The following is a 26,808-nucleotide window of genomic DNA, read 5'->3' as shown; positions in this document are numbered from 1 at the left end:
TTCTTGATGTTCAAGGTGTGGTATGTTGATTGTCTTGTTTTTCTTAGTATGAGGAAATTGTTTTATTGTTCTGTTGAGACTATATAGTTGGTTATGGCTATCTTTGAAAAACAATGTAGTTGGTTATGGTTATTATCTTTGAAAAAAAAATGTAGTTGGTTATGGTTAGAACTAGGGGTGTCAATGGACCGGTTTTGGGTTGGATTCCATCCAAATCAAAATCCATTTGGACGGATTAGATGGACCAATAAGACATTGAATTTGGACGGACTAGATGGACCAATATGACATATTGGATTGGATCTGGTCCGATCATAATGAATTTATATGGGATTGAGCCAATATCTGATCCATTGATAGAAGATAAGAACATAGGTATCAATGGACCAGGTTCGAGTTGAAATCAACCTATATTAACAGAATTTGAACAGATTGGACAATCTCTGGACCGGTCCAAAATATTAATTGGACTGGATTGAACCAGGTCCATTTGTAATGGACTCACATTGGACTGCACCGGATTGGATCAAATCCAATCCAATTGATACTCCTAGTTAGAACTTATTTTGGTTACTTAAGTTATATTTTGTCTACTCAAGTTTTTATTTGCCTTTTGTTCTTTTATTAGAGTTTAAAGAATTTTAGTAAAGTTGCAGGGGAATTCATCATGCAGCTACAGATGATTGATAATGACAACTACACTGAGGTATGGAGCCATAAGGCCCTTAAGCTAGTACATTATTGTCATGATATAGACATGGTGGAACATCAGAGTCGTGGTTAATTTGTGTAGCCAATTCAAAATAATTTAGATATGGCTTACTTGAGTTCATTCATGATCTTAAACATTGCCAAAATTTTTCATAGTTTTTTTTTGTTTCTGACAGTTTCACTAAATGTATGAATTTTTTATCCAAGATTGTGATTAATAGGTTAACCCAGACCCAACACCTCACGTTGGCTTGGATGGATCCCGTTGCTATCCAGTTCCAATTCCTCCATTTCAGATAATGGAAATGGAAGCTTCAGAAACATGCTTTTCATTCTTTTAATCAAATTTCACACAAAAAAAGGAAAACATAGAAGTGTTAATGGGGTCGGGCTGCCCATGGCCCGGCACAACGGCACGCGGGCCATGCCAGGTCCGCATGACCATGTGGGTCATGTTAGGCCAGGGGTTTAGAGTCCACGAGCCAGTACAGCACGTTACGACTATGTGTACTATGCTGCCCGCAGCCTACAGGTTGGCATGGCCCAGCTCGCGGGCCTGTAGCACGGCCTGCATGAAAACTAGCCATTTGGAAGACACCCCCCCTCCCAATTGCTAGTTTCAGCTTTTTGGGGGGATTTACAGAAATACCCCCCAACAATTACAAACAGCTATATAGAGGGGTATTTATGTATTTTAATTATGGGGGGAGAAAATTGACACAAATGCCTCCCAACAAGTAGTTTAGGGGGGTATTTGGATAAAGTGATAAATAACTTTACAGTGACCAAAGTACCCCTCCCAACAACTAAAAAACATCTAGTTTTTATGGTACTTTGGGCAATTGAATTATTTTCAATTCCTATAAATAGCCCTATCCTTCACCATTTCCATCACACCAATTCAACAATTCTCTTAATCTCTTTTCTCATGCATTCTCTGAATTCTGAAGTGATAAACTTTGATTGATTGTTCTCAAGTTCTCAACTTTACTGAAGTTTCAACAAGAAGGCGGCTTGCTCTACTCAACCAGCTCAAGTTTTAAGGAATATCATGAGATTGAATTTGTTATGATATGATAAGATAGAATTTGTTGAGATGGGCTAGGAGACATTAAAATAGATTATGAGGTCTCTTCATATGGAATTATCTTTTATAAATAGTAATGTATTTTCTAAGATTTAACCAATGCAATGTTATAGTGTTCTCAAATAGTTGAGTTTCACTTATCTCCTCAAAGAAAGGATGCTTTCATCATAAAAATGTTTATTATTGGCCCACATCATTTATCTTGCCACATCAAATTAATGAATCATTATAGGACTTATAAATGATGTTAGGTTAATTACAGGGACCTTGTTATTCTTCTCCTCCATTCTCTTCTCCCATTCATTGGCATGATTAGCAGCCGGTAACCGAGTTCTCTCACCAAAATACTTCAATCGGAAACACAAAACATGGTAATAAATAATTCATAGATCGGTTCTTCTTCCTTGTCTTCCTACCCTCATCGACCCTTCATTGGCATGACTATACAAGGTATGGTCTTTGAAACACACTGCAACTTTATTCAGGAAATCATATAGAACCAATTTGCTCCATATGCAAGCTCTTCGATAGAGACGGTCTGAACGATATTGGCACCAACTCACCTTTATTGCCTTAAACCATGTTTTTAAAACCGATCCGGAGATCAAATCAGTCAGGGATCCGGTTATCGGGTCAAGCGATCGGTCCATTCTGACAAAATTAAAAAATAGTCAAAACCGTTCAAATGGTTCAAACAGTTTGAATGATTAACCGCCTGGGTCAATGGTTTGCTGACCAAAATCAACGGTTTTTGAAGAAATTCTGATTTTGGAAAAAACGAGAACCGGCACCTCTTGTTCGACCGTCCGGTCCGGTCCGGTTTTGAAAACCATGCCTTAGATTCCATTTTGCAATTGATTCCCTACTATAACACTCCCACATAGTGATTTAAGTTTTCTGGTGGGAGGAGTCGATGATAGTCACACTAAAGGAGAGAAGAAAGAGGATAGGAATTTTAGGGTTTTGGGGACAAACTAACCTAACTCCATTGTAAAGTCCTGCCTTCATTCATTAATCTGGTGTGGCAGAATGAAGGACATAGACCACTGATTTTAGTGTTTATTGCTCAAGGAGCCAAATATTTCTCCATATATTTTACATGGTATCAGAGCCCAAGGTTCAAGTCAAAGGTCTCTCGAATGTGCTTCTCCACTTCGGACGGGTGGTCGACCTCTTTGCAACTAGTTAGGTTTAGTCCCCTTTATCAATTCTCTTAGTTTAATAGTCTAATTTTATATCCTGTTTCCTTTGGTATCTATGTATATCTGTAGTTTAATTCATAGAGACACCACACCAATCTTTCTGGACAGAGAAATCTGCCTATTTCATACATATACATCATCTAATATTTCCCACTTTGCTCTTATCCTATCCTTGAGCATAGTTCAGTTCCACTTATGGCAGTTTGGCATTTGGTTTGGTCGCATTGTGCTTCTTCTAAAATGCAACAGTTTGATGGCATTTGTTTGAATTACAACTTAATTTTAGAATGCAGCAGTGTTAAACATTATGATCTTCTCATCCATTCATTCCACCATCATCTACAATTGTACGTCATTGATCATTCATTCATTCAATGTAGGACTTAGCATTGTTGGCGATCTACCTGGGGACTCACCCATCGATGCAGCTTTACTGCATTGGGTGTTTGTGTTTCTACTCGACTACTCATGGCATTCAATGTGCTTTTTATGCCCATACTGCGCCACTGCATCACTCCTAAAATAGAGTAATAATAATTAGGAGAATTCAATAAAGGTACAGATTTAAATTTGAATAGTTGCCTTAGACAAAATAGATAATTAAGAGCTTGAATGTAAGAGTTGATGAAAGAGATCAGGAGTGCGAGAAAAATTTAAATTAAAAAAAAAAAAACTATTAAAAATTAGGAATTTATCTTGGCCAACATGCCCATACCAATACAAATCAAATACAAACTGATATCATGAGCATGGTTTTTTAAAACGAACCGGTCAGGGGTCTGGCTACTGGTTCAAACAGTCTGACCGTCCGACCTAAACGGCCGGCCCATTCTGACAAAAAAATTAAAAAATTTTGAAAAACGGTCAAAACCATTCAAACGGTTCAAATGGTTAACCAGACAGTTTAGCGGTTTATTGACCAAAATCAACAGTTTTGAAGAAAAAAGCAGTTTTGGGAGAAAACAGAACCGGTCAGGTGACCAGTTCCCAGTTTTCCGGTCCAACCATCCCATCCGGTTTTAAAAACCATGATCGTGGGAGTAGTGGTGAGTATACGGGTGGAATAAATTTGAGCTTTTGGACATTCCACCTATGCCATTTATTTATAAACTTAAACCACATCTATGATCTATCACCCAATAGGCCAATACATATCAATAATTCAAGCTTTGGCATTTGTAATAGTTTGACTATGATGCTGGAAAGACATGGAAAAACTGTAACCAATCAAACCGGCATCATAAAAGTGGTAACCAATCAGGTGGGCTTTCATCAAAATTCTCGGAGAACCCTGATTGGTCAAAGTATCAGGTCTCTGGCATCATTAGATTCTTCCCCAATACTTCGAACCTCAATTGCATAAATATAATCCAGCATTGAATTTTTTTTAATGATATTTACATACACAATCTTCTTCCTTTGGCTAATACGATTTAATCTATTTTGGAACCCAGAGAGTGGCAAATCTCTGAGAGAATACTGGTATTCTCGGAACTGCTTTGCCCCTTTCTTTTGGATCGGTTCAGTTAGCCATACTGCAGTGTGCACTATGAGTTGCATGATCAAATCCAAACAAGGGGAACCAATGTAGACCTTACTACAAAAAGTGAAAAAGATAAAGACAATAAATAAGCTATCCATAGCTGTAAACAGAAAGTTGAAATATAAAAACAAGAGAGCAAAATATTCAACTTCGAGTTTAATGCAGACTTCATTAGCCCTCAAATTCCACTTTTTCTGAAAATTGGAAGCTTTTGAATTCGGTTCATGGTATCAGAGTTCAAATTGTGAGCAAGTAAAGCTCATTTGAATGTAAAGCTGTTCAGTCCATGTATAGCAGTCTACTTGAATGAAATCTTCCATACCTCCCGTAAATTAGACAAACCATCCGCAACTTCTGCAATCAAGCTAGCTTCCATAAGTCCTGCAAGATGATAAAAGGGTCATTCTGTTTAGCAACCCCAAAATGTGAGGAACTGTAAAAGGACAATGATCACGCTACCCTCTTGTTCTATATTTGTGTACACAGACAACACAACATGAGCATGGTTTGCAGATGGCAATACCATTATTGCCAATATACAGGTTAATATACAAAACTATTATGCATTATTAGCATTATGAAGAAGGCTCTGCAGAACTGAGATTAATAAGTGGATGATGGATACACTGATTTGTCAACGAAATTTATTGTGTGCGTGTGTGTGTGTATAGTAGTCTATCATAGTAATAGTTAAATAGAGAATTAAGTCAAATCAAAGAAATCAAAAGAAGAAATCATTTAACTCTACTAAGCTGGGGCTAATTATAAAGTTGCAGTTAGGAAATGTTTATCAACTGAATTTGCAAGCAACTTGTTTATAAATCATTAACGTACATCTCAACGAGAATGTTGATAATGATGATGTATAGTACAACTTAGTCCTATATATTCATAAACACACCACAAGAAAAGGGATAAAAGTACAGCTTAGTCCTATATACTCATAAACATTTGAAACACTATAAGAAAAGGATGATGATGTTGACAATGATAATGAAAGACTATAGCCAATATATCATTATTCAACATTTTGGTGATGTTAAGACTGTTGTATGTTAATGCACATTAATACATACATTTAAAAATAGTGTGTTACATCTTTTACGATTTAATAGAACATAGATTCCTTTATCCAATACAACAATGGTATCTCGTAAGGTGATAGCTCACCATCTTTTTCTACAACAGACAAGAATTGTCTTGTTCCTCCTCCTACACCAAAATAATGCTTTTTTCCTGCCATGTAAACAACTCCATGGGGCCAGCTCAGGCACTGCAAATAAACATTTTAATGTTCAAAGTGCAATTAATTTTAATGATTAGTAAATCAGCAAAAGCAACTGAAAATGCATTAAACATGCCTTTTTTATTAGTCCATAGAGGTTTTGCAGAGAAGAAATTGAGTAAACTGTCTCTGCCATTAAAATAACATCATAACCTGCAGGTGGATCTTGCCCTGATGAAGAATCTGATCCTTTCTGGTAATCTTTGTCACATACATGGAAAAGAAGTTGATGTATTTCACTCCAATCGCCAGCAAAGAAGCGGACTTCTGCCTGTGTCTTTTCTGTCTCGTTTGTAGCCAAATAGAGCTGTTGAGGCCCCCTTAAGGTATTCGCATTTACATTTGGTATAGTTAAACATCGTAGAACCTCAGCATTGAAGTCTTGGAAATGAACCACAGACGCACCCTGATGGAACAAAGCTTAAAAATAGTCAAAAGCACAGAAAACTAAAATTTGAAGCCTGGATGTCATAGAACCAAATAAATACAAGCAGATTAAGATAAATTGTATACTCTACTGTACAGATACTAGCATATCTCACCTCAAAGCATGAAAAAATCCCAGGAAGTCCATGACCACATCCAAGCTGAAATCCATGAGAAAAGAATATCATTACTCAATTGAAGGAAAGGGTAGTAGATGGATGATCTGATTTCATCTTCTACTTGCAAACATTTGAAAGGTGGGATCATAAACAATCATGATAGTTTCCTTCACAGGCATTGAAATCAAAGTGCATAAAGACTTGTGCATACTGAAAAAATATTGTCTACAAGGCAGTGCTTTCATATAGAAATTAAGAACCATAGGGTTTCATATTTTTGTTTGGTAGAACTATATAGTTTTAAAGGTAGTCCAATCCAAGCAACTGTTAGTTTAAAGAAAAAAGCAGATGTCCTTCGAGCAAGATGGGTCTGTTGAGAACATATAAGGCAAGGGGCTTTCGGCCTTTTTCTTGCCTAATTGAATTTGGGCACCCAAGTAATGGCTTTCTTGTAATATTCTTCTCATAATATATATCAAATTTGAGGGCTTCTTGTAATATTCTTCTCATAATATATATCAAATTTGAGGGCTTCTTGTAATATTCTTCTCATAATATATATCAAATTTGAGGGTATGAATAGTAACACACTCCTCTCATTTGTAATTGGCTCTTCCTCAAGTAAACCCTAAATCTTACAACTTGGTATCAAAGCGCCTTAGAGGCTCCTGGGAAGACTTTTGCTCCTAACCTACACTCAAAGGATGATCTGCTAACACCAGACCTGTTCACACTGTGTTTTGATGATAACAAACACATTGAGAGTAATAATGGTGTATCAAAGTGTGCAGCATCTTTATTATGCTTCTTTGTGCTTAATGGATATAAAAAGCTAGAACACTACAATTAATCAAGTGGAAGCTCTGCCAAGTGGCTAAATGTGCTTCATTGTTAATTTACACCATCATCATTCTCTCTCCAGCTAAGTTCAAAGAAATTCAAGCATCAAGGTTGTTCAAGAACTTAAAGGCTTTGGATCTGCTAAAGTTTGATCTGCTACTACAACCCAACAAGAAATATGGGGAATTCAGCCTATGAGTTCAAGGGCAAAACAAAGGGATTTGTCTCCAAAACAAGCTAGGAGATGATTGGTAGAGCTGAGATATGAGAACTCAGCATATTTCAAAAATCAGTAGGAAAATATATGATCTAGGCACTCTCCAACTGGTCTGATGTATATCCTCTCATTGTGATGGTGTACCTGTGTTTTGATGAGAAGGAAAGAGAAAATTATGCCATAATTTGATAAAGGCATCTGTCGAAAGGGGGAGCTTCAGAATTTATACCCCTAGAGCATCTTAATGCTTAAGATGACAATTTTTTATGAGAGAGAGAGAAAATGATGCCACAGAATGAAAAAAAAAAAAAAAGCATCTAAAAAAGGGAGAGTTTGAAAATAAACCCCCAGAGCATAATATAGCTCAGAGCATATGAATGCTCAAGAAAGTCAAGGCACTCCCTCCTTGACAGAAAAGGTAAAATGCGCCTTGAATGAATGCATGAATGGTACAATTTGTATTTGATATATGATATGTGATTTGCTTCTCATTAGAACTTAAATTGTTTATATTATTATTGTGATGAGAATGTTCTCAGTTGTTATGATTTGTGATATGATGTTAACCAACTGCTGAATAGATACAACTATGCTTCTCTCCCATGCTATAACTTGTCTATCTATATGATTTATTTTTGAGAGAATAGCATTTGCTATCAGTTAGTGCTGAGGTCGAGCCATTAATGTTTCCAACTGTAAGCCTCATTCAGAAAAGTTTCCCTCTCATCATATGCTTGATAATTGATGCATGATGAGAACTTATGTTAAACCCCTGCCCCTTCCTTTTTATTGATGACAAAATGGGGAGAAATTTTTTATTGGTGAAAAATGATTGTTGCAGAAATGTTGCAAGAAATGAGGGAAAAGATGCCAATGAAAGCAATGCATCTTCCCAAATAAGAAGGGAGATTTAAATTTCAACTCCCAAGTGAAAGTGGAGGAATTTCAGCATACCTCCCATATGTATGAAATGAAGGAATATGTCAGTAACAGAAATACATCTTCACAAAGTAAAAGGGAGAATTTCATCTCATCTACCAAATGATGAAAATGGAGGGATTTCAGTTCTACCTCTTATATATATGTATGCAACAATCCAGGGGGAGATGTACAGAAAAATACCCCATATGAATCAAAGGGGTCCACATAATGATTCAGGGGAAGTGATGATCAAAATAATGATGGATCCAAGTGGGAACTGAATGAATAGTATTCCCCATGAGATGACATTGTTAAGGGGTGAATACTCAGAGAATCCCCTCTATGATTCAGGAGAAGCTAAATGGTATATATGCTGAAATTGAACCATTTAGCAAATTCTTTTCTTTGTTTTGGTGTTGGTGGAATGTGCCAACGGACATTAAGATGCTGTTTGATTCTTCAACTTTTGCTTGGCCGAAAAGGAGGGGAAGATTAATGTGGAGATGTACTACTACTAGAGAAGCGGTAATCTAAACCTTGCGAGAAGAAAGAAAATGCTAGGATCTTCCAAGAGGAGAGAAGCAAACAGCAAGTTCTAGACTGTGTAATGAATAGAGTAATACATTGGCTACTAACTTTGGATCTGTTTAAACAGTGCTTCTCTGATGACATTTGGAGGAACTGGTACTTGGTGGCTTCGTGCTCAGAGCAGAAGGCCAGAACAAGGTTGGCTTGGGTACCTCCATTTGATGATTTCTTGAAACTAAACATTGATGGAAGCAGTCAAGGCAACCCAAGTGTTTCTGGAATTGGAGGGGCCATAAGAGATAAGGAAGGAAATCTAAAAACACTCTATTCAGCACCGATGGGGATTGGAGACTTGTTGAAAGCTGAGTTATATGCAGTATTACAAGGTGTCCAGATAGCAAAAGAGATGGATGTTGAAAACTTGGTGATAGAAGGGGACTCTAAGGTGGTGGTGGTGGGCTGGATAAAGAATCTGGATTCGGTGATATGGTACTATAGAGATGAAATGAAAAAGTTCAAATGGCTAACACGACATATGAATCTAATTATACAATGGGTGGGGAGGGAAGCTAATTGTTTGGCTGCTTCTTTAGCCAAGCAAGGGGTAATGAGGGATCAGTTGTTTTGGGCACAGTTATAAATCTCTTGCTGCTTTTTCTTTAAGTGTGAGGCTGCACCTTGTGCTCTCCTTGGGATGCTTGTAACTGTTACTTACTATTTTTGAAATCAATAAAATTTTAACTTTAATCATCAAAAAAAATCAATGAGCTTAACTGTTTATGTAGCATGATCCAGGAGAATAGTACTCTCATACTAAGCTTAATTTTTTATTATTATTTTATATCAATGGTTTGTCATCAAAAAGGGGGAGATTGTTGACCCTATGTGTTTCGACGATAACAAACACATTGAGAGTACTAATGCCATATCTAAGTGTGCAACATCTTTAGTAAGCTTCTATGTGCTTAACAGACATAAAGAGCTAGAATGGTACAATTGATCAAGTGGACTAGAACCTTTGTTGAGTGATTGTCTAAGCTTCATTGTGAATCTACACCAACTGGCCAACATCATCCTCTCTCTAGCTAAGGAGGCTCCAAGAAATTCAAGCACCAAGGAAGGTTGCTCAAGAACTTAAAGGGGCTTTGGAGCTGCTAAAGTTTGATCTGCTACTACAACTCAACAAGGTGTCAAAAATCAACATCAAGCTGTATTTATTTGTTTTTATCTCTTTTAGAATCTTGATGTAAATCAATTGTATGATGTTGCAATCCATTTGTCCCACGTTGGTAGTATGGGATGCTAATGTGAGATATCCTACATCGGTAGTATGGAATACTATTGTGTGGTATATATGAGATTGGGTTCCCTCTCTCTAACAGCTAGCTTTTGGGGGTGAGTTCTCCTAAGGCACGTATCAAATGGTATCAGAGCCTACACCATGCCTCCCAGTTGTAATCATGCAGCACAGGTGGTGACGTCGGTATTGCAGTGTTCCCAGGACTAGGTGGACTAGTGCAAAGCCAGCCTGCGTGGGTGTCAGGACTGCGGGGGGTGGTGGAATGTTGCGATCCATTTGTCCCACGTTGGTAGTATAGGATGCTAATGTGAGATATCCCACATCGGTAGTATGGGATACTTCATACTGTTGTGTGGTATATATGTGCTTGGGTTCCCCCCCCTAACAGCTAGCTTTTAGGGGTGAGTTATCCTAAGGCACATATCAGATGCACTTCATAAATGCTCAACAAGATTGAAGTCAATCACTCTTAGAAACCATAATCCTATTGGATTTGGTTCCTTGGCTTTCTTAAGCTTAAATTTGTTATAGAAGTTAAGAAAATATCTATGAAAGCCAATGGAAGTGTTTCCAAACCTCTGGGCAAAATGTGCCAACGTTTCTAAGTATTTGGTCTGCCTATCAAGCAAATTGGTCCTAATTGTGAGAAATAATTGACTACCCAAACAAATGTGTCAACTAACTATGACAGTCGAGGCATGCATGCCTAAAACTGTGAAAAGTAGTCAACTACTCCAGATACATGTGTCGACTAACTATGACAGCCGAGGCATGTAAAATGCCTAGTCTCAGAAAATGTGTCAACTATTCAGACTGACCAAGTTCACAGGCTTACTAGTCAATTGATAAGGAGGAAAACGTTTTTTATTCCAAAATACAAAATGAAGAAGGGGTGGAGCCCCTGTTTTTGTTCCATACCTTCTTCTATGATCAATTCCCTTTCTTGTTCAAAGATGTACAACTTGGAACCCTCAAACTTGACTTCAAATATCATACACCTCGAACTCAACATCAAATATGATTTATCAGAAACCTTGACAAGATAAGAAATTAATGTAAAATCATATTATCTTATGAAATAAATAAAAACAATGATTCGGTGCATCATGTCTGATATATATATCATATGGCATCTAGGCGAGGTGAAACCCAAAAAGCGCCCATAACCCGGCACGATTTTGGACCGTCCTGGCCTGGCTTGGCACGAAGACCCACGGGCCATGCCAAGTGCTAGGTCGGGGGTTCGAGGCCCATGGGCCGACACTTTTGGGGGGTTTATAGAAATACCCCCCAACAGCTATACAACAACTAGTTTAGGGGGGCATTTTGGGTAAAGTTACAATGACCAAAATACCCCTCCAAACAACTAAATAACATATAGTTTTTTGGGTATTTTAGGCAATTGAATTATGTTCAATTCCTATAAATAGCCCTATCCTCCACCATTCTCATCACACCAATTCAACAATTCTCTTAATCTCTTCTCTCTCTCTCTTATACTCATACATTCTCAATTATCTACAATCTGAGAAATTTTGATTAGTTGATTGTCTAATTCTGCATTCTCCAATTCTCAAGTCTCAACTTTATCAAAGTTTCGACTTTCAACAAGAAGAAGGCTTGCTCAACCAGCTCAAGTATCTCAATTCGGGAGGCTTGGACGTTGAAAGGCTTCAACCGTTGAAATCAAATTGGGATTTTGAAACAGCAATCCGGGTGAGTCGAATTAGATTAATTTTTATCTTTTTAAAATTAAAAAAATGGTTGGCTCTTCTCAAAACCGATTCTCCAACATGTTCACCATGGAAGTGGAACTTTCACCCCCGGTAGTAGTGATACTAGGGGAAAAAAGAGGGCTTCTAAGCTAAGAAGCCCGGTTTGGAAAGTTTTCAAAGTAGAGGATATTGAGAAGGGGAAAAGGGCCGCTTGCCAAAAATGTAGGAAAGACTTTAGTTATTGTTATTGTAGCAAGGGTGGTACAGGTCATTTGAGCAGACATCTACTCACACATGAGCGAGAGGAAGATGAAGGGAGAGAAACAACCCAAACACAGATTGGGAGGGAGACTAGTTTTGGTACTTTTAGATATTCACAAGAAAAAATGAGACAAGAACTTGCTAAGTATATCATACATGTAGAACAACCATTTATATTAGCTAAAGATCCAAAGCTAGAAAAATGGTTGTGTAGTTCTGTAAACCCACAATATAAAAAAAGAAAAAAAAAAGTTTCTAGGAATACTATAAGAACTGATGCTTTAAAAATTTTTTATTCTTATAAACAAAATTTAATTTCTTTGTTAGCAAATCTTAATTCTAAAATTGCAATTACTTCAGATGTTTGGACATCCAAATTTAATATTAGTTATATTTGTGTTACCGACCATTTCATTAATGAAAATTGGCTTTTGAATAAGAGAATTTTAAGTTTTACTAGGCCTGAATGGCCACATAGTGGCTCAGCTATTGCAGCAAGTATTTTAAATACTTTGCATGCTTATGAATTGTTTTCTATTAGTTTTGATAATGACAGCAATAATGATTATAAATATTTTAAAATTTCAATTAAAATCATGCTTAAATGGTAAATTATTTCACATTAGATGTGCATGTCACATCTTAAATTTATGTATTCAAGATGCCTTGAATACTATTTCTACTCATATTTCAAAAAAATTGTATATATATAGATATATATATCATATCGGTAACACAAATATAACTAATATTAAATTTGGATGTCCAAACATCCGAAGTAATTGCAATTTTAGAATTAAGATTTGCTAACAAAGAAATTAAATTTTGTTTATATGAATAAAAATTTTTTAAAGCATCAATTCTTATAGTATTCCTATAAACTTTTTTTTCTTTTTTTATATTGTGGGTTTACAGAACTACGCAACCATTTTTCTAGCTTTGGATCTTCAGCTAATATAAATGATTGTTCTACATGTATGATATACTTAGCAAGTTATATTATATATATAAGGTTCAGGGGCAAGAAAATAAGAATTTAAATATTTATGCCAAAATTATGGTTTAAAATATAAACATTTTATATTAGATTTAAAGCATAGGTGGAATTCTACCTATGCTATGATAGAAAGTTGTATATGTCATAAACAAATTCTTTCTGATTTTTATAATTCAAAAATGCCTAATGATATGATATTTGAGGAAGATTGGGAAATTGTAGTCTGTATAAGAGATTTTTTAAAACATTTTATGATACAACAAATGAATTATCTGGAATTTATTATCCAACTAGTTGTAATTTACCATATCAATTAATGGTAATTAGTAATTGTTTTGCTAAATATAGAAATAATCCACGATTTCAATGTATTATTGAAATTATGGAAAATAAATTTAAAAAATATTGGGAGAACATTTCTCCCCTTTAATGTTTAACTACAATATTAGACCCTAGAATTAGGAAAGATGGTTTAGATATTTTACTTGAAACATATTATGAAAATATGAATATTGATATAAGAAATAAAAAAGGAGAAATTAATAATTTATTATTTGAAATGTACAGTTTGTATGAATCTGAAGTTGTAGTTCATCTTCTTCTTCTACTTCTGACCTTGAACCCAATAGTAGAAGAGAAAAGCATTTTTATTTAATAAGTAGAAGGCAAAAATCTGCTAGTTCTACAACAAGTTCATTTACTGAACTTAATTTTTATTTGCAAGCAAATTTTTCTAATTTAAGTGAAGTATCAAATAATTTTGATATTTTAGCCTGGTGGAGTGAACACTCAAAAAATTATCCGGTTCTCGCCGCCATAGCATGTGATCTACTAACCCCTCCAGTGTCTACAGTTCCATCGGAGTCTTGTTTTAGTGCAAGTACCAAGGTGTTGGATGACAAAAGAAGTTGCATGAACGATGAGAGCATAGAGATGTGCATCTGCTTCAAGGATTGGCTAGATGTAAAAGATAGATTACAAGACAAATGAGGGCATGATACAACACCGAACATTTCACCTGAAGCAGATGATGAAAGTCATGAATATGATTCATGAATTTGACTACTTGTAGAATTTTTCATTTTTTCAAATTATTGTAAATTTTTTAAATTTTATTTAATTTATTTGATATATTTTTGTAATTTTTTAACAATGCAATTTTGTATTTTCAATTTGTAACCATATTGTATTTTTTATATTTTATTAATTTATTCCATTTTTATATTTCATTCATCCAAGTATGCAATGATCCAATCATTGTATTTGTAATTCACTAATTTGTGCCATTCAAATTTAAATGAAATGAAATTCCTAGTTTTCTTCCAATTTGTTATTCCATCATTCTTATTTCAATTTGGTTAAGTATTTTTTTTTTCATTTATGTATTAAATAACTTAGATTTCTCATTTCTTAATTTTTTAAATAGTTCCTAATTCCCAGAGTTCATAGGAAAGTTAAATATTTTAGTTTTACAATTTTACTTAGAAAAGAAATCAAAATTTTCAAAAAAAATAAAAAAATAAAAAAAAACAATGCAGCCTTGGGCCGTGGGCCATGTCGGGCCAACCCCCAAATTTTCCACTGGGGAGGACGGCACGGCCCACTTTACACCTCTATATACGCGCCTTGACAACTATGGCATGACCACTCTCCAAATATTTCCCAAGACAAAAATACATGAAGATATTTGCCTTACTAGAGTTGGTCTGGTTCAATTATTAATCTGATTATTCCCAAGAAACTTGGGCTTCCGATAGACCAAGAAAATGAATAGCACATTAAGAGATAAGAGTAGATATATTCAAAATAAATGCAATGAAAGCAATTAGAAAGAAAATACTATGATTGTAGAAATCAGTAGTTCAAATGCAGATAACAAAGTCCCATTAATATATAGGATCAGATTTCAGCATCATCTGTTTGTCAAAATATAATTAATGATCATTATTATTTACATTCTATCATTGATCTTTCCATGTTAGAGGAGAAAACATTCTAACATAAAAAAAGATAATGAAGAAATTGAAAAACATAAAACAATTAAATGGGGAAAGAAATTACCTCAGAGGTAAGAACTTCAACAGAAGGAGGTGGTGGTGGAAGAGGCTTTTCATTAGACCCAAAGAGAAATCCCAATCCAGATTGGTTCTGGTTGTTTGGTAATGAAAAGAAAGGGAACGACTCCTGTGCTGGTTTCTTCAAATGTTTCAAGGAGTTGAAGAATTGTAATCATTTCCACAAACCCAAAGACAAAGGAAATAAGAAGAAACAAGAGTTCATTAAGGCTCCGTTACCTCAGAATTTGATGCCATTATTGTTGCTTTCTCCCAACTGCAGGGCATAATAAAGTATTACATATAGAAAATGGTTCAACAAGAAGCAATTTAAACCATTTTCTTCTTCTTCTTTTGTCTGATAAGCAGTCATGTTTTAGTTTTGCAACACAACTTTCAATCAAACTTTTTAGTACCACCCCAAATAGAGGAGGTGATAAGCCAAGAAGATCAACTCGAGTGCTTATCAGGAATCCAAGGTACGGGGATTGAGCATGCATCACTTTGCATGAGACATGCAAAGCAACGAGTGACCTGGACCATGGGCTTACAAATTACGACTTAAAGATTTACATTAGTTGTTATTGTTGTTATTTTGTTTGCATAGGAATCGGTCAATAAATTAGAGAGGATAATCCCATTATTGTTAGCTATTTTATTGTCAATTAGCCATTTCACTCCTTTTGTTTAGGGAAGTAGTTGAGTTCTTTTTGTATTTAAACTCCATCACTTAGCAAGATAGACAGTTAAGAATTCAAATAAAATTACAAGGTTCATTCTCACCTCAAGCAGAATATTATTTTACAAATCTCTTAAATAGCTTTGACTGGGACCTATCAGTGGTATCAGAGCTATACATTATGGCTACGAACAAAGAAAGAATCGAGAATTTAGAAGCGATTCTTGGGGGACTTCAAGCTAATTTGAGCAGAATGGAGCTGGATGTTAATGACAAACTACATCAGCTAGAGACTGCTATTAGCAAGATCTCCGAAGTTTTTCTTACAAGGCAAGAACCAACCTCTAGCAATGTCAACGAATGCAGCGGACAGTCCTCCAACGGGCGTTCTCGTGAAAACACAGAAGGGGACGACCAATGTTCTCCTCTAAGTTGGCTAAGCACGAATTTCCCAAGTATTTTGGTGATGACCCGACTGAATGGTTCACGCGTGTCGACCAATTCTTTGAATACCAGGGCACTTTGGAAACACAAAAGGTGTCTTTGGCTTCCTTTCGTCTGGAAGGAGAAGCAAATCAATGGTGGTAGTGGTTACACAGGGCTTATCATGAGGAAGGGAATGAGGTGTCGTGGGATATTTTTGTAGAGGAATTATGGTCTCATTTTGGTCCAACGGATTGTGAAGACTTTGACGAGTCTTTATCAAAAATAAAACAAACGGGATCCTTACATGAGTACCAAAGGGAATTTGAGAGATTGGGAAATAGAGTGCAGGGGTGGACTCAAAAGGCATTAGTGGGCACCTTTATGGGAGGTCTTAAAATTGAAATAGCAAGTGGGATTCGGATGTTTAAGCCAAAATCCTTGAAGGAAACCATCAGTTTGGCTAGGATGCGAGATGAGCAGTTGAACCGTCAAGAGAAGGCTACACGTCCATTCAATATGACCACTATCGATTCTTCTCCAATGAAACTGAAGTCTGCTTCACCAATGAAACGACTCACTTGGACTGAGATGCAAAGGAGGCGTGATCAAGGCCTTTGTTTTAATTGCGATGAGAAATTTGAACCGGGGCACAAATGCAAAGGACCGCAGTTGCCATTGCTTGAAGGAAATTATGACGAAAGCGAAACAAGTATATCAACTTGAACCTTGAGGACAAGGTTCCACTGAAAGAAGGGGGCAATGATAAGCCAAGAAGATCAACTCGAGTGCCTATCAGGAATCCAAGGTGCGGGGATTGAGCATGCATCACTTTGCATGGGACATGCAAAGCAACGAGTGACCTGGACCATGGGCTTACAGATTACAACTTAAAGATTTACATTAGTTGTTATTGCTGTTATTTTGTTTGCATAGGAATCGGTCAATAGGTTAGAGAGGATAATCCCATTATTGTTAGCTATTTTATTGTCAATTAGCCATTCCACTCCTTTTGTTTAGGGAAGTAGTTGAGTCCTTTTTGTATTTAAACTCCATCATTTAGCAAGATAAACAGTTCAGAATTCAAATAAAATTACAAGGTTCATTCTCACCTCAAGCAGAATATTATTTTACAAATCTCTTAAATAGCTTTGACTGGGACCTATCAGGACCATCTAAACAGTAAACAATTCAACCCTCAAAGTGCCATGGAATTCAACTCCAGCATTTCCCCTTTTTATCTCTTATTTATTTTATTTTTTAATTCAGATAATAGAAGAAAAAAAAAACTAACCCAAGTGTGAATGTCGGGAAAACCCGCTGTTGGTTAGGCATTCTAGGGTTCAACGTTCTAGGATTTTTTTAGGTAAGGCGTTCCAACTGGACTTCGAGCAAGAGGACAGTGAAGACAGAATCACCAATGGCGAAACGTTCCGCCAAATATAGAAATGGAGAAGACAAGGGTTCCTTCTCCTGCTCAACCGTCAATTTGGAGAACTCTTCTTCGGAGCTTGACGCGCATACTAGGGAGTAGGACCAGCGAACAGAGTTTTCTCCCCCTTTCGAACTTCAGTTCATCTTTCCCCCCTCTTTCTCTTCGAAGAGACCTCTCTCGTCTCCTTCTTTTTTCTACAAAGCGATTCTCTCTCTCCTATTCAAGAAGAAAAACAACAAGAGGCCCCTCCTTTTTCTCTCTTCTCTCTTCGAAGAGAACTCCCTTGTCTCCTTTCTTTTCTCTTCTCCGATGAGCCTCTCTCTCCTGTTCGAGAAGAAAAACAACAAGAGACCCCTCCTATCTTTCCCGGGAACCCCTCTTCTTTCTAACAGGGCTCCTCTCTTTGGGGGAAAAAGAAACTGAAAAATTTACCGTGATGCCCAACCGAGGGGTGGGGGGGTTAAGGACAAGGTTCAGGAGTGGTCTGGATCGGAGTGGGGTTTTGAGGAGGTTTAAGACTTAAGGGGGTTCCAAATTAGGGTGGCAACGAGCCGATCTTTTTTTTACGAGCTGTTCAAATTCGGTTTATAAATATAAAATAAAAAATATTTTTTTATTTTTATAAAATATTATTTAAATATTTTTATAAAATATAAAATGAGTCGAACTTATAAACTCTTGACTCGAGCTGAATTCGAGCTCGATCCTTGTAGAATAGTCTCGAACCTGATACTATTCGGCTCGGCTCGGCTCGAATCCACCCTATTCCAAACTTTTAATTGGGAGAATTAGTTTTTCTTGAGGGGTGTATTTTAGAAATTCTTAGGCTTTGAGGGGGAAATTTTGGTAGTACAAGATGGGGAACTGTGAAAAATTTGACTTCAAGCTTTTAATGTCACGGGTAATGCGGTTTATTTTGATGATTGGTGTGAAGGTATTTTAGGCTCAGTTTGGAAGCAGTACAATATGTATTCATAAATATATACAAAATAATACAAAATATAAGGTTTTGCACTTTATAGATTTGCATTTGTGCTCTTTCCAAACTCAGCCTTAGGAATTATTTTGAAAGGGTGTTTTAGTAATTTTTATTGGTTCAAGTGAGGGGTATTTTGGGAATTAGGGCAAATGAAGGGTAATTGTGAAATTTTGAATGATGGGGTATTGGGGGGTAATTCGGTTATGGGGTATTTTGGGAACTTTGTAAATTTGGGAATGATGGGGTATTAGGGTAGTTTGGGAAATTGGAGGGTATGTTTCAATGATGGCGTTTTGGTCATTTAGGAAATGAAAGGCATTTTGGGAATTTTATAAGTAAAAGATATTTTGATAATTTGTCAAACGACAGGTATGTTTCAATGATTTAGAATGAAAGGTATTTTGGTCATTTGGCATGAAAGAGGAGATTTTTGGAATTTGGAAAGAAGGGGTGTGTCTAGGTAATTTTGTCAAATGTATTTTGGATATTTAGTGAAGGATATTTTGGAGATTTGGAATGGAGGGTATTTCGATAAAATTGGGATGAGGGGTAAATGGGAGAATTTTGGGTTAAGACTTTATGGGCAAGTATTTTTTATCTATAGATAGGATTTGATCGAGGCCATCAGATTGGTGTCAATCAAATATAACCATGAATTTGAGAGAGGGACAAAATTCTAGTTCTTTGGGTTTTTTGGCGTTTCGAAGGGATCAAAAGGGTTTGATTAGATGTTTGGAGTAAATTGGAGGTTTTGATTGTGGATTGAGCAAAAATTGGATGCTACACCTTGACACCAAAGAATCAAGTTTCCAACATTCCTATTTTTCACCCCATTATGCCCAATATTTGTAATAACAACAAGCTCGTTCATTACACATTTACACCTAGTTACTACTAGACATTAGGTTCCTTTATTGAACGTAGGCGTCCTTTAAAAATTGGTGGGTGTGGACTGGTCTACACTACACCCTGTAGCAGGGACCAACCCAAAAACAAAATCGTTCTAGCCATCGGCTTTTGAGTCGATGGTCCGACCATCCGATTCAAACAAACAACTCATTATGACAAACAAATTAAAAATAAAAAAAATAGTAAAAAACCGTTGAATGGGTTGACAGTTTGACTGCTCGATTAATGAGTTGTTGACATTTTCAACTGTTTTTGGCCAAAAACTGGGTTTGGGCTAAAACATAACCGCTTTCCTGGACGGTTCCCGGGCTAAATGGTCCGGCCATCTAGGTCAACGGCGGTTTGAAAACCTTGATCTACACAGTTAATCATACACATCTAATTTTTACATTTTATATGATAAATATATTGAATTTTGCTATGTTAGCATGCCTCTCCTTTAAGAGAAGCTATTTATCTATTTTCTCATTTTATTGTATTTTTTATTTTTTTTAATTCCATGTCATTTTTTAAACAACCAATGAGATGCACTTTCCCAACAACCTAAATAATCTCTTCTCTTAAAATTACTCCTAAACTACCCCCTATCCCCCACTTTCTCCAAAATTATCTCTACTTCCTAATTATCTTCTAAATTATCTCTAATTTAGTAGAGAGTTTCTCTCATAAATTATCTCTAATTCCTACCTATCCTCTCTCATGCTTTTTATCTATATCTATCTAAAGAAAGTTTGGATTAAAAGATTTAAGAATTATTTAAATATTCTAGCAAAATTATAAAATAATTTTAACATATTTATTAAAAACACAAAAAATAATTTTATATTTTTACAAAATATATCACAAAATTATGTACTAACAATTTAAATTATGTTTTCCTGGACTATCAATTTAAATGTTTTTTAAATATTTAATAATATGTAATAGATTTAAATAAATTTTTAAATATTTTATAGATTACTTAAATATTTAAATAACTAAGTATTTGTCATAACTAGATTTTAAATAGTTAAAATAATAAATTTACTTAATAAGGTTAAAAAATTTATTCAAAGTAGAAAAATAATTATAACATAATATTTAAATTAATAATAATTTAATATATTACAAATTTAATAATGAAATTATGTAGTCATAGTATAAATTATGATTTTATGGAAAATTAAATTCAATAATAATTAATATTTTAAAATTTAAATATTTTACATATTATTTAAGTATTTAAATAACTAAATATTTAAAATAACAAAATATTTAACATAACTTGATTTTAAATAGTTAAAATAAATAAATTATGTAATAAATTTAAAAAATTCAAAAAAGTTGAAAAATAATTATAACATAATATTGAAATCAATAATAATTTAATATTTTTACATGATATTGTAAATAATTAATTTCACTTATATCAAGTAATAATGTGAGAAAATAACTTTAAAAATTTAATATTTATTAATAATAATTTTAAACTCTTAATCTATATTTATTATATAATTATATATACTAAAATTAATATTTATTGTCTTTTGTGATAAATGTATTTTCAATAAGTATGTATAAATATATTTTGTTAAGTTATTTAATAGAAAACTTTCAATAATTGGAGACTAAATTACTATTATTGAAAATTTTAAATTTAATTTATTGTACTTATTGTGTTTTTGTTATAAGTTAGTGATTAATATTTAGTAGAGATTAAACTATTATTTGGGATTATACTATTTATTGACTAAGTTAATATATTTTTAGTACTTATTGTATTTTTGTAATTTCTATAATTATTATAGTTTTCATTACCAATATATTTTCAATAATTATGTATTTTTGCTATAAATTTTCAATAATTATGGGAGATTAAACTATTGTTATTTATTAGAGATAAGACTATTAATTTAGCTGAAATTATGAGTGTTCATGAGTTGATTCGGTGTGGTCGTAGGCTATTTGACCAACCAAATTGACCTAGTTAGGTTAGATAGTTTGTCAGTTGAAACCGACTAACCTTTTGTGAAAACGGACCTGCTCAAGTTGTATTGGTTTGGGTCGATTTTGTGGTTTGGTTAGTTTGCTCAAAAGATTTAAACTTAAAATATAATTTAATTTTAAGAATTACAGTGTAATTATTAAATAATAAATTTAAAAATTAGATTTATGATATAAAACATTTTAGACTAAGAAATATGGGAAAATTCTCAGTTTTTCATATTAAAAATTATATTTAAAATATAAAATATTAATATATATCCATTAGGTTGTTCAATTTTGGTAAGTTTACAAATGACCAAAGTGGAATTGATCCAACTTGGTAGAATTGGGAGATTTTTTAACCAAAGCCAACCTAAAATACAAGAAAACCGACTAACTCGGGTTGAATTAATTGGGTTGGTTGATTTCATCAGTTTGATAAATAAACCTAACTAAAATTAATTATTGTTAGTTTTGTATTATAAAAAATTTATTAAAAGTAGTACATAAAATATGAATAATTATTAATTATTTAAAAAGTTAAAAATATAAAACAACTGTATACTCTTATGTGTTTCTATTAGGGTCATTTATTAGATTATACTCTTAGGGATGGAAATTTTCTCCATCCCCAACGAGGACTTGACTTCCCCGACCCAATGGGGCTGGGGATGTGGATTGTTTTGGTGGGGCGGGGGCAAGGACAAGGATTAGTAGGAATCCTCGATCAAGGTCAGGGTCGGGGATGGGGATTGAGGTCCCTGCCCCACCCCAACCCCAATTATATATGTGTGTGTATGTGTGTATTAAATGTTATTTATATTAAATATGCTATTATATTATTTATATTATATATACATATATATATATATATATATATATATATCAAAATATATTTTAAACATTATTTATAATTTTAAATTTTTATTTATTTTAAATAAATTTATTTAAAAAAATATTATTATCTAAAAACATTTTGGGGATTCGAGTCCCCATGGGGAACCCATCCTCGTCAGGGATCGGGGATGGGGGCTAATTTCAGAATCAAGGTCGGGACCTTAGGCCCACAATTTCATTAAGGAGTGTTTGTTTTGCCCTTAGGTCTATGATTTTTTATTCCAAAAATACCCCTAACACTTTTTTTTGTATAAAAATAAAATTGAACAAATGTAGCAAATAGAGTGGTTGCCCATGTTTTATTAAGGGCAAAAATGATATTTTTATTTTTATTTTCTTTTGATTAAATTTGTTTAAATGAACATTAGAGTCAATGCTATCATTTTCTAATGGAAGATTGATTAAATCCATTGCAAATTATAAGTGGTGTTTTAGTAAAATGCTAACTATTGGGTAGATTTTAGTAAATCCATAAAACTATAAGGGGTATTTTAGTGTATGACCCTTTTCATTATTTAGTTTTCTCTTAATAAATCCCCTGCATCACATAGGTCTCCGGTAGTCAATGAAATAATACTAATCAATAAATATGATTTTTTTATAAAAACAATAATAAAATAATTAAAATTTTAAAAAATATATTTTAAATAAAATTTTAAAAAATTAAAAAAATAAGTAAATTAATTAATATTTTATTAAAAAAATTATTAAAGTGTGAAACAAATAATAAAATAGACTTTCAAAGAAAATGTAAAGTAAGGAATCAAAAATCAAGTGTGGATGATGGCTAACCACGAGTGGACGAGAAATTGGGATGTAAATGGTATCTGTCCACACTATGTTGAGGTGTGGACAGGAGCAGAACACGACCAAATCCCGTGGACGGGACCGACCACGAGATTTATGCGGCTCCAAACACGCCCTAATCTCTCGAACGCCCAGAATCCCTTAAACGTCGAAAACCCTTCGGCGATTTACGACCTTCCCATTATTAATCACAAGCTCTCAAACCTCCCGAACCCCTCGAACGCCCAGACTTTTGGCACACAAAACACAACCCCATAACCATTTATTAGGGTGAAAAAAAGGATTCAATGAGCTTCGCTGAGTAGCGTATGGATGGATGTATTCAAAGTTTCAAACTACCATAGCACCACCACCGCCATGTATCCCAAGAGTTCATATCTCAGAACCTATTGGACAACCCAGAAAATATTATGTAAATCCAATGACTAAAACCTCTTCTCATCATCGGTTCATCACCAGCTATTGACTAAAACCTCATCGGACTTTTGGCATTGACGAACCGAATCAAAAACAAAGACCCTGCTTTCCCTGCATCTTTCTTCTCGGTGGAATTGTATATTGAGTGACATGAACGGCTCATTTGATGGAGACGGTGGATCTGGTGTGCTATTTCCTGCATCTTTCTTCTCGATGGATCTAGTGTGCTATTTCAACCTCCCTTCTTTTGGATTAAAGTAAGAAGCTGATAGTTACTGTTTGTCGTTGATCAAGAGAAACAACCATAAGAATTCATCAAGTAGCAGCTCCATCAACGCCACCAGTTACAAGCCAAAAGTGTTTTGGATGCAGACACGGCGTTTGGTTTGGAAGTTTTACAAGAGGATGAGAAACAGGATCGGTTGACAGGGTAGCGAAGGAGGAAGAGGATGAAGAGGTAGCAAGGGATTTCTCGACAGCAATCTTGGCAGAGGAGAATGGAGGTCACCCAAGATTATTGTTTGCTATGAGGACGAAAAATGGAGGGGAAGTGAGATCAGGGGTTCGATCTCTATTGGTTTTGTCTGAACTTGTCGCTGCAAAAGTGCAAATGATGTTTGGATAGGCACTTGGGGGTAACGTAGAGAGAGATGGAGAGAGAGTTGAGAAAACAGAGAGAGAGAGAGAGAGAGAATGAGAGAGAATTAGAAAAAAAGGGTCTGAGGAGAGGCAGAAAAGAAATCGGAGGAGTTGTCAGCATGCAATATTCCCGTTTCGGGGTCGGGGACATAACAACCGGACAGAACAGAACAGAAGGAAGGGGAGATTTCAAATTAGGTTAAATAAGGAAGAGCCTAAAGGCAAAATTGACACTTTATCATTTTTGTTACCATTTGATTTAATGGGGATGACAATTTTCAGAAACTTAGGGGTGGTTTAAGACAATAGTTAAATAGTAAAAGTATAATTTGTCAATTAGCTAGTTTAGGACAATAGTTAAACAATTAGGGTATAGTTTGTCAATTAGCTAAATAGTAGGGGTAATTTAAGAAATTTGTCTTATAAATTTATAATCATTATTTTTATTATTATTAACTTTTTAATCAATATTAATTTTTAACTTTTTAATTTTTTAATTATTACTATTAATTTTTTATCACATGTTAAATTAATTCATATTATTGATATGCATTTTGCTTAAAAACATAAAAAAATGTTACTCTTGATTGACAAGGTAGATCACTTCACATTGTGCATTTGAGATACACGAAATCAAAATATAAGGTGTGACCTAGACCACAACACCTTGTAGAACGCCTATACAAGTGTGGTGTGGTTCAAGTTACCAAATTTTGACCATAGTATATAATGCCTATTTTGATATGGCGTAGTGCGGTCTCAACCACACCATAGGTGTGATCACCCAATTTCTCGACCACATTATAGAAAACCCTCTTAATTTATGCTAGGTCCCATTTGGCATTGTTCCTCCCTATTTCTGTTCTCGAGAAAATTCCTATTGTAGAGTAAGAATTTTGTTTCCTGCTCAGGAGGAATAACCAAGGTGTTTGGCAATTTATTTGTCAGGAATAGATATCTGTTCTATAGAAACAAAAGCAATGTTTTGATAATCAATTAAATAAGTAATTATATCAAAACACTAACTAGAACAGAGGTGGAATAACCATTCGATGAAGGAGGAAACAATAGGAAGATGGAATTGAAATGGAAAATAATTTTGGAAATGGTAAACAAGAAAAATATAAAATACATTGGGTGTTACCTAGATGGATTGCTAGAAGTGATAGAAGATGAAGAAGGTGCATCCTAGTGTCATTGGTGAAAGAAGGTTGTGTGTGGAGCAAGAGATAAATGGTTATTAGACATTATTTAAAAAAATCATTTGTCTAATAAGGGGAAAAGAAGGCGATGTCAATAGAGAAAGAGGAAGAAGGAAGAAGGTGATCCGCTAGAGGTTAAGGCATATCAATCTCTTGATATTTTGATTTTTTTTTTTTTTTTGTGATTTAACTATAATACCCCATTTCATGTGAATGAGGTTGCACACATGGTCAGTTTTTTTAGACTTTGTTTGGTTTGTGAAAAGATTTGGGTGGGATGCGAAAGTGTAAAAAATTACCTTTCCATTGTTTGATTTTATACATGGGAAAATAATAGGAAAACACTATTACGAGAGAGAAGAGAGAAGAAGGTGAGGGAGAAGAGAGAAGGCGAAGATGGAGGAAGTGACAAAGAACTCCATGACTGAAGCTCCGATCTGTGTTTGCGTCGATCTAGATTCTACCATGGAGAAAACATCTTCAACGGTGGTTACCAATAACGACAGTGGTTATTAGTAGTGTTGGTGGTTACTAGCAGCGGCGGCGATTACCAGCAACAGTGGTGGTGTAGCAACGGAGGGGAAGAGGATGAAGATGAAGAAACTTAAGTTTTCTCGAGTTTTTTCCACGAAGGTCGTACGGTTTTGGTGCGACCCCGATTCCACAATTTTGAGATCTTGCATCCCACTTTTTCTCATCCCATTCCCCTATTTCCCTCAAAACAAATGAGAGAAAAATGAATATTTTTATCCCCATCTATAATTTAGAATATTTCATTTTTTTCATCCCATCCCACTTAACCAAACGGAACCTTAAATAAATGCATGGGAACAACATGTTTCTAAGTTCCATGTTCCTAAGAAATGACAAAATCTCATTCCTCGAGAACAAGTTTTCCTATTCCACATGAACATCAAGAACAAATTATTTCATGTTATTTTTGTACCAAACGTATTCTTGTTCCATAGAAACGTCAGGAACACAAAAAATGTTCCCGTGGAGCAATGCCAAATTTTTATTGATGGCTCAACAACAATGATTAGGCAATTAGAATAATTTAATATTATTTTAATCATTTAAAAACTTAATTGACTTTGGAGGTGTTGGGCTAGTCTTTCTAAGGGATCTTTCAGGCTTTTCAAAGCTCAGAAGACCTATAACGAGCTTTTCCCGTTTGGCAAACAAAAGACAAAAAGCTAAAAAGATATCCCCCCGAAAAGCTCAAGAAAGCTCAAAATTGTCCAAAATCC

General features: G+C 34.8%; 1 protein-coding gene across 1 annotated transcript; it reads right to left on the bottom strand.

Moving 5' to 3' along the window:
* Positions 1–4,616: 4,616 nt before the first annotated feature.
* On the bottom strand, positions 4,617–18,234 carry LOC148846047 (Putative methyltransferase family protein). The gene is made up of 7 exons (XM_088955912.1): positions 17,603–18,234; positions 15,447–15,483; positions 15,199–15,348; positions 6,371–6,415; positions 5,905–6,234; positions 5,714–5,816; positions 4,617–4,924 (listed from the first exon to the last, which is right to left on the bottom strand). Exons 1-7 carry the CDS (start codon positions 17,641–17,643, stop codon positions 4,842–4,844), a joined length of 789 nt encoding a protein of 262 aa, XP_088812038.1. The 5' UTR covers positions 17,644–18,234; the 3' UTR covers positions 4,617–4,841.
* Positions 18,235–26,808: the final 8,574 nt, after the last annotated feature.

This window comes from Nelumbo lutea, chromosome 7, assembly GCF_056320005.1.
Source record: "Nelumbo lutea isolate HS-2025 chromosome 7, American lotus-T2T, whole genome shotgun sequence".
Classification (NCBI taxonomy): Eukaryota; Viridiplantae; Streptophyta; class Magnoliopsida; order Proteales; family Nelumbonaceae; genus Nelumbo; species Nelumbo lutea.
Note: the sequence above shows the minus strand (reverse complement) of the source record. Positions and strands in the feature narration are given on the sequence as shown.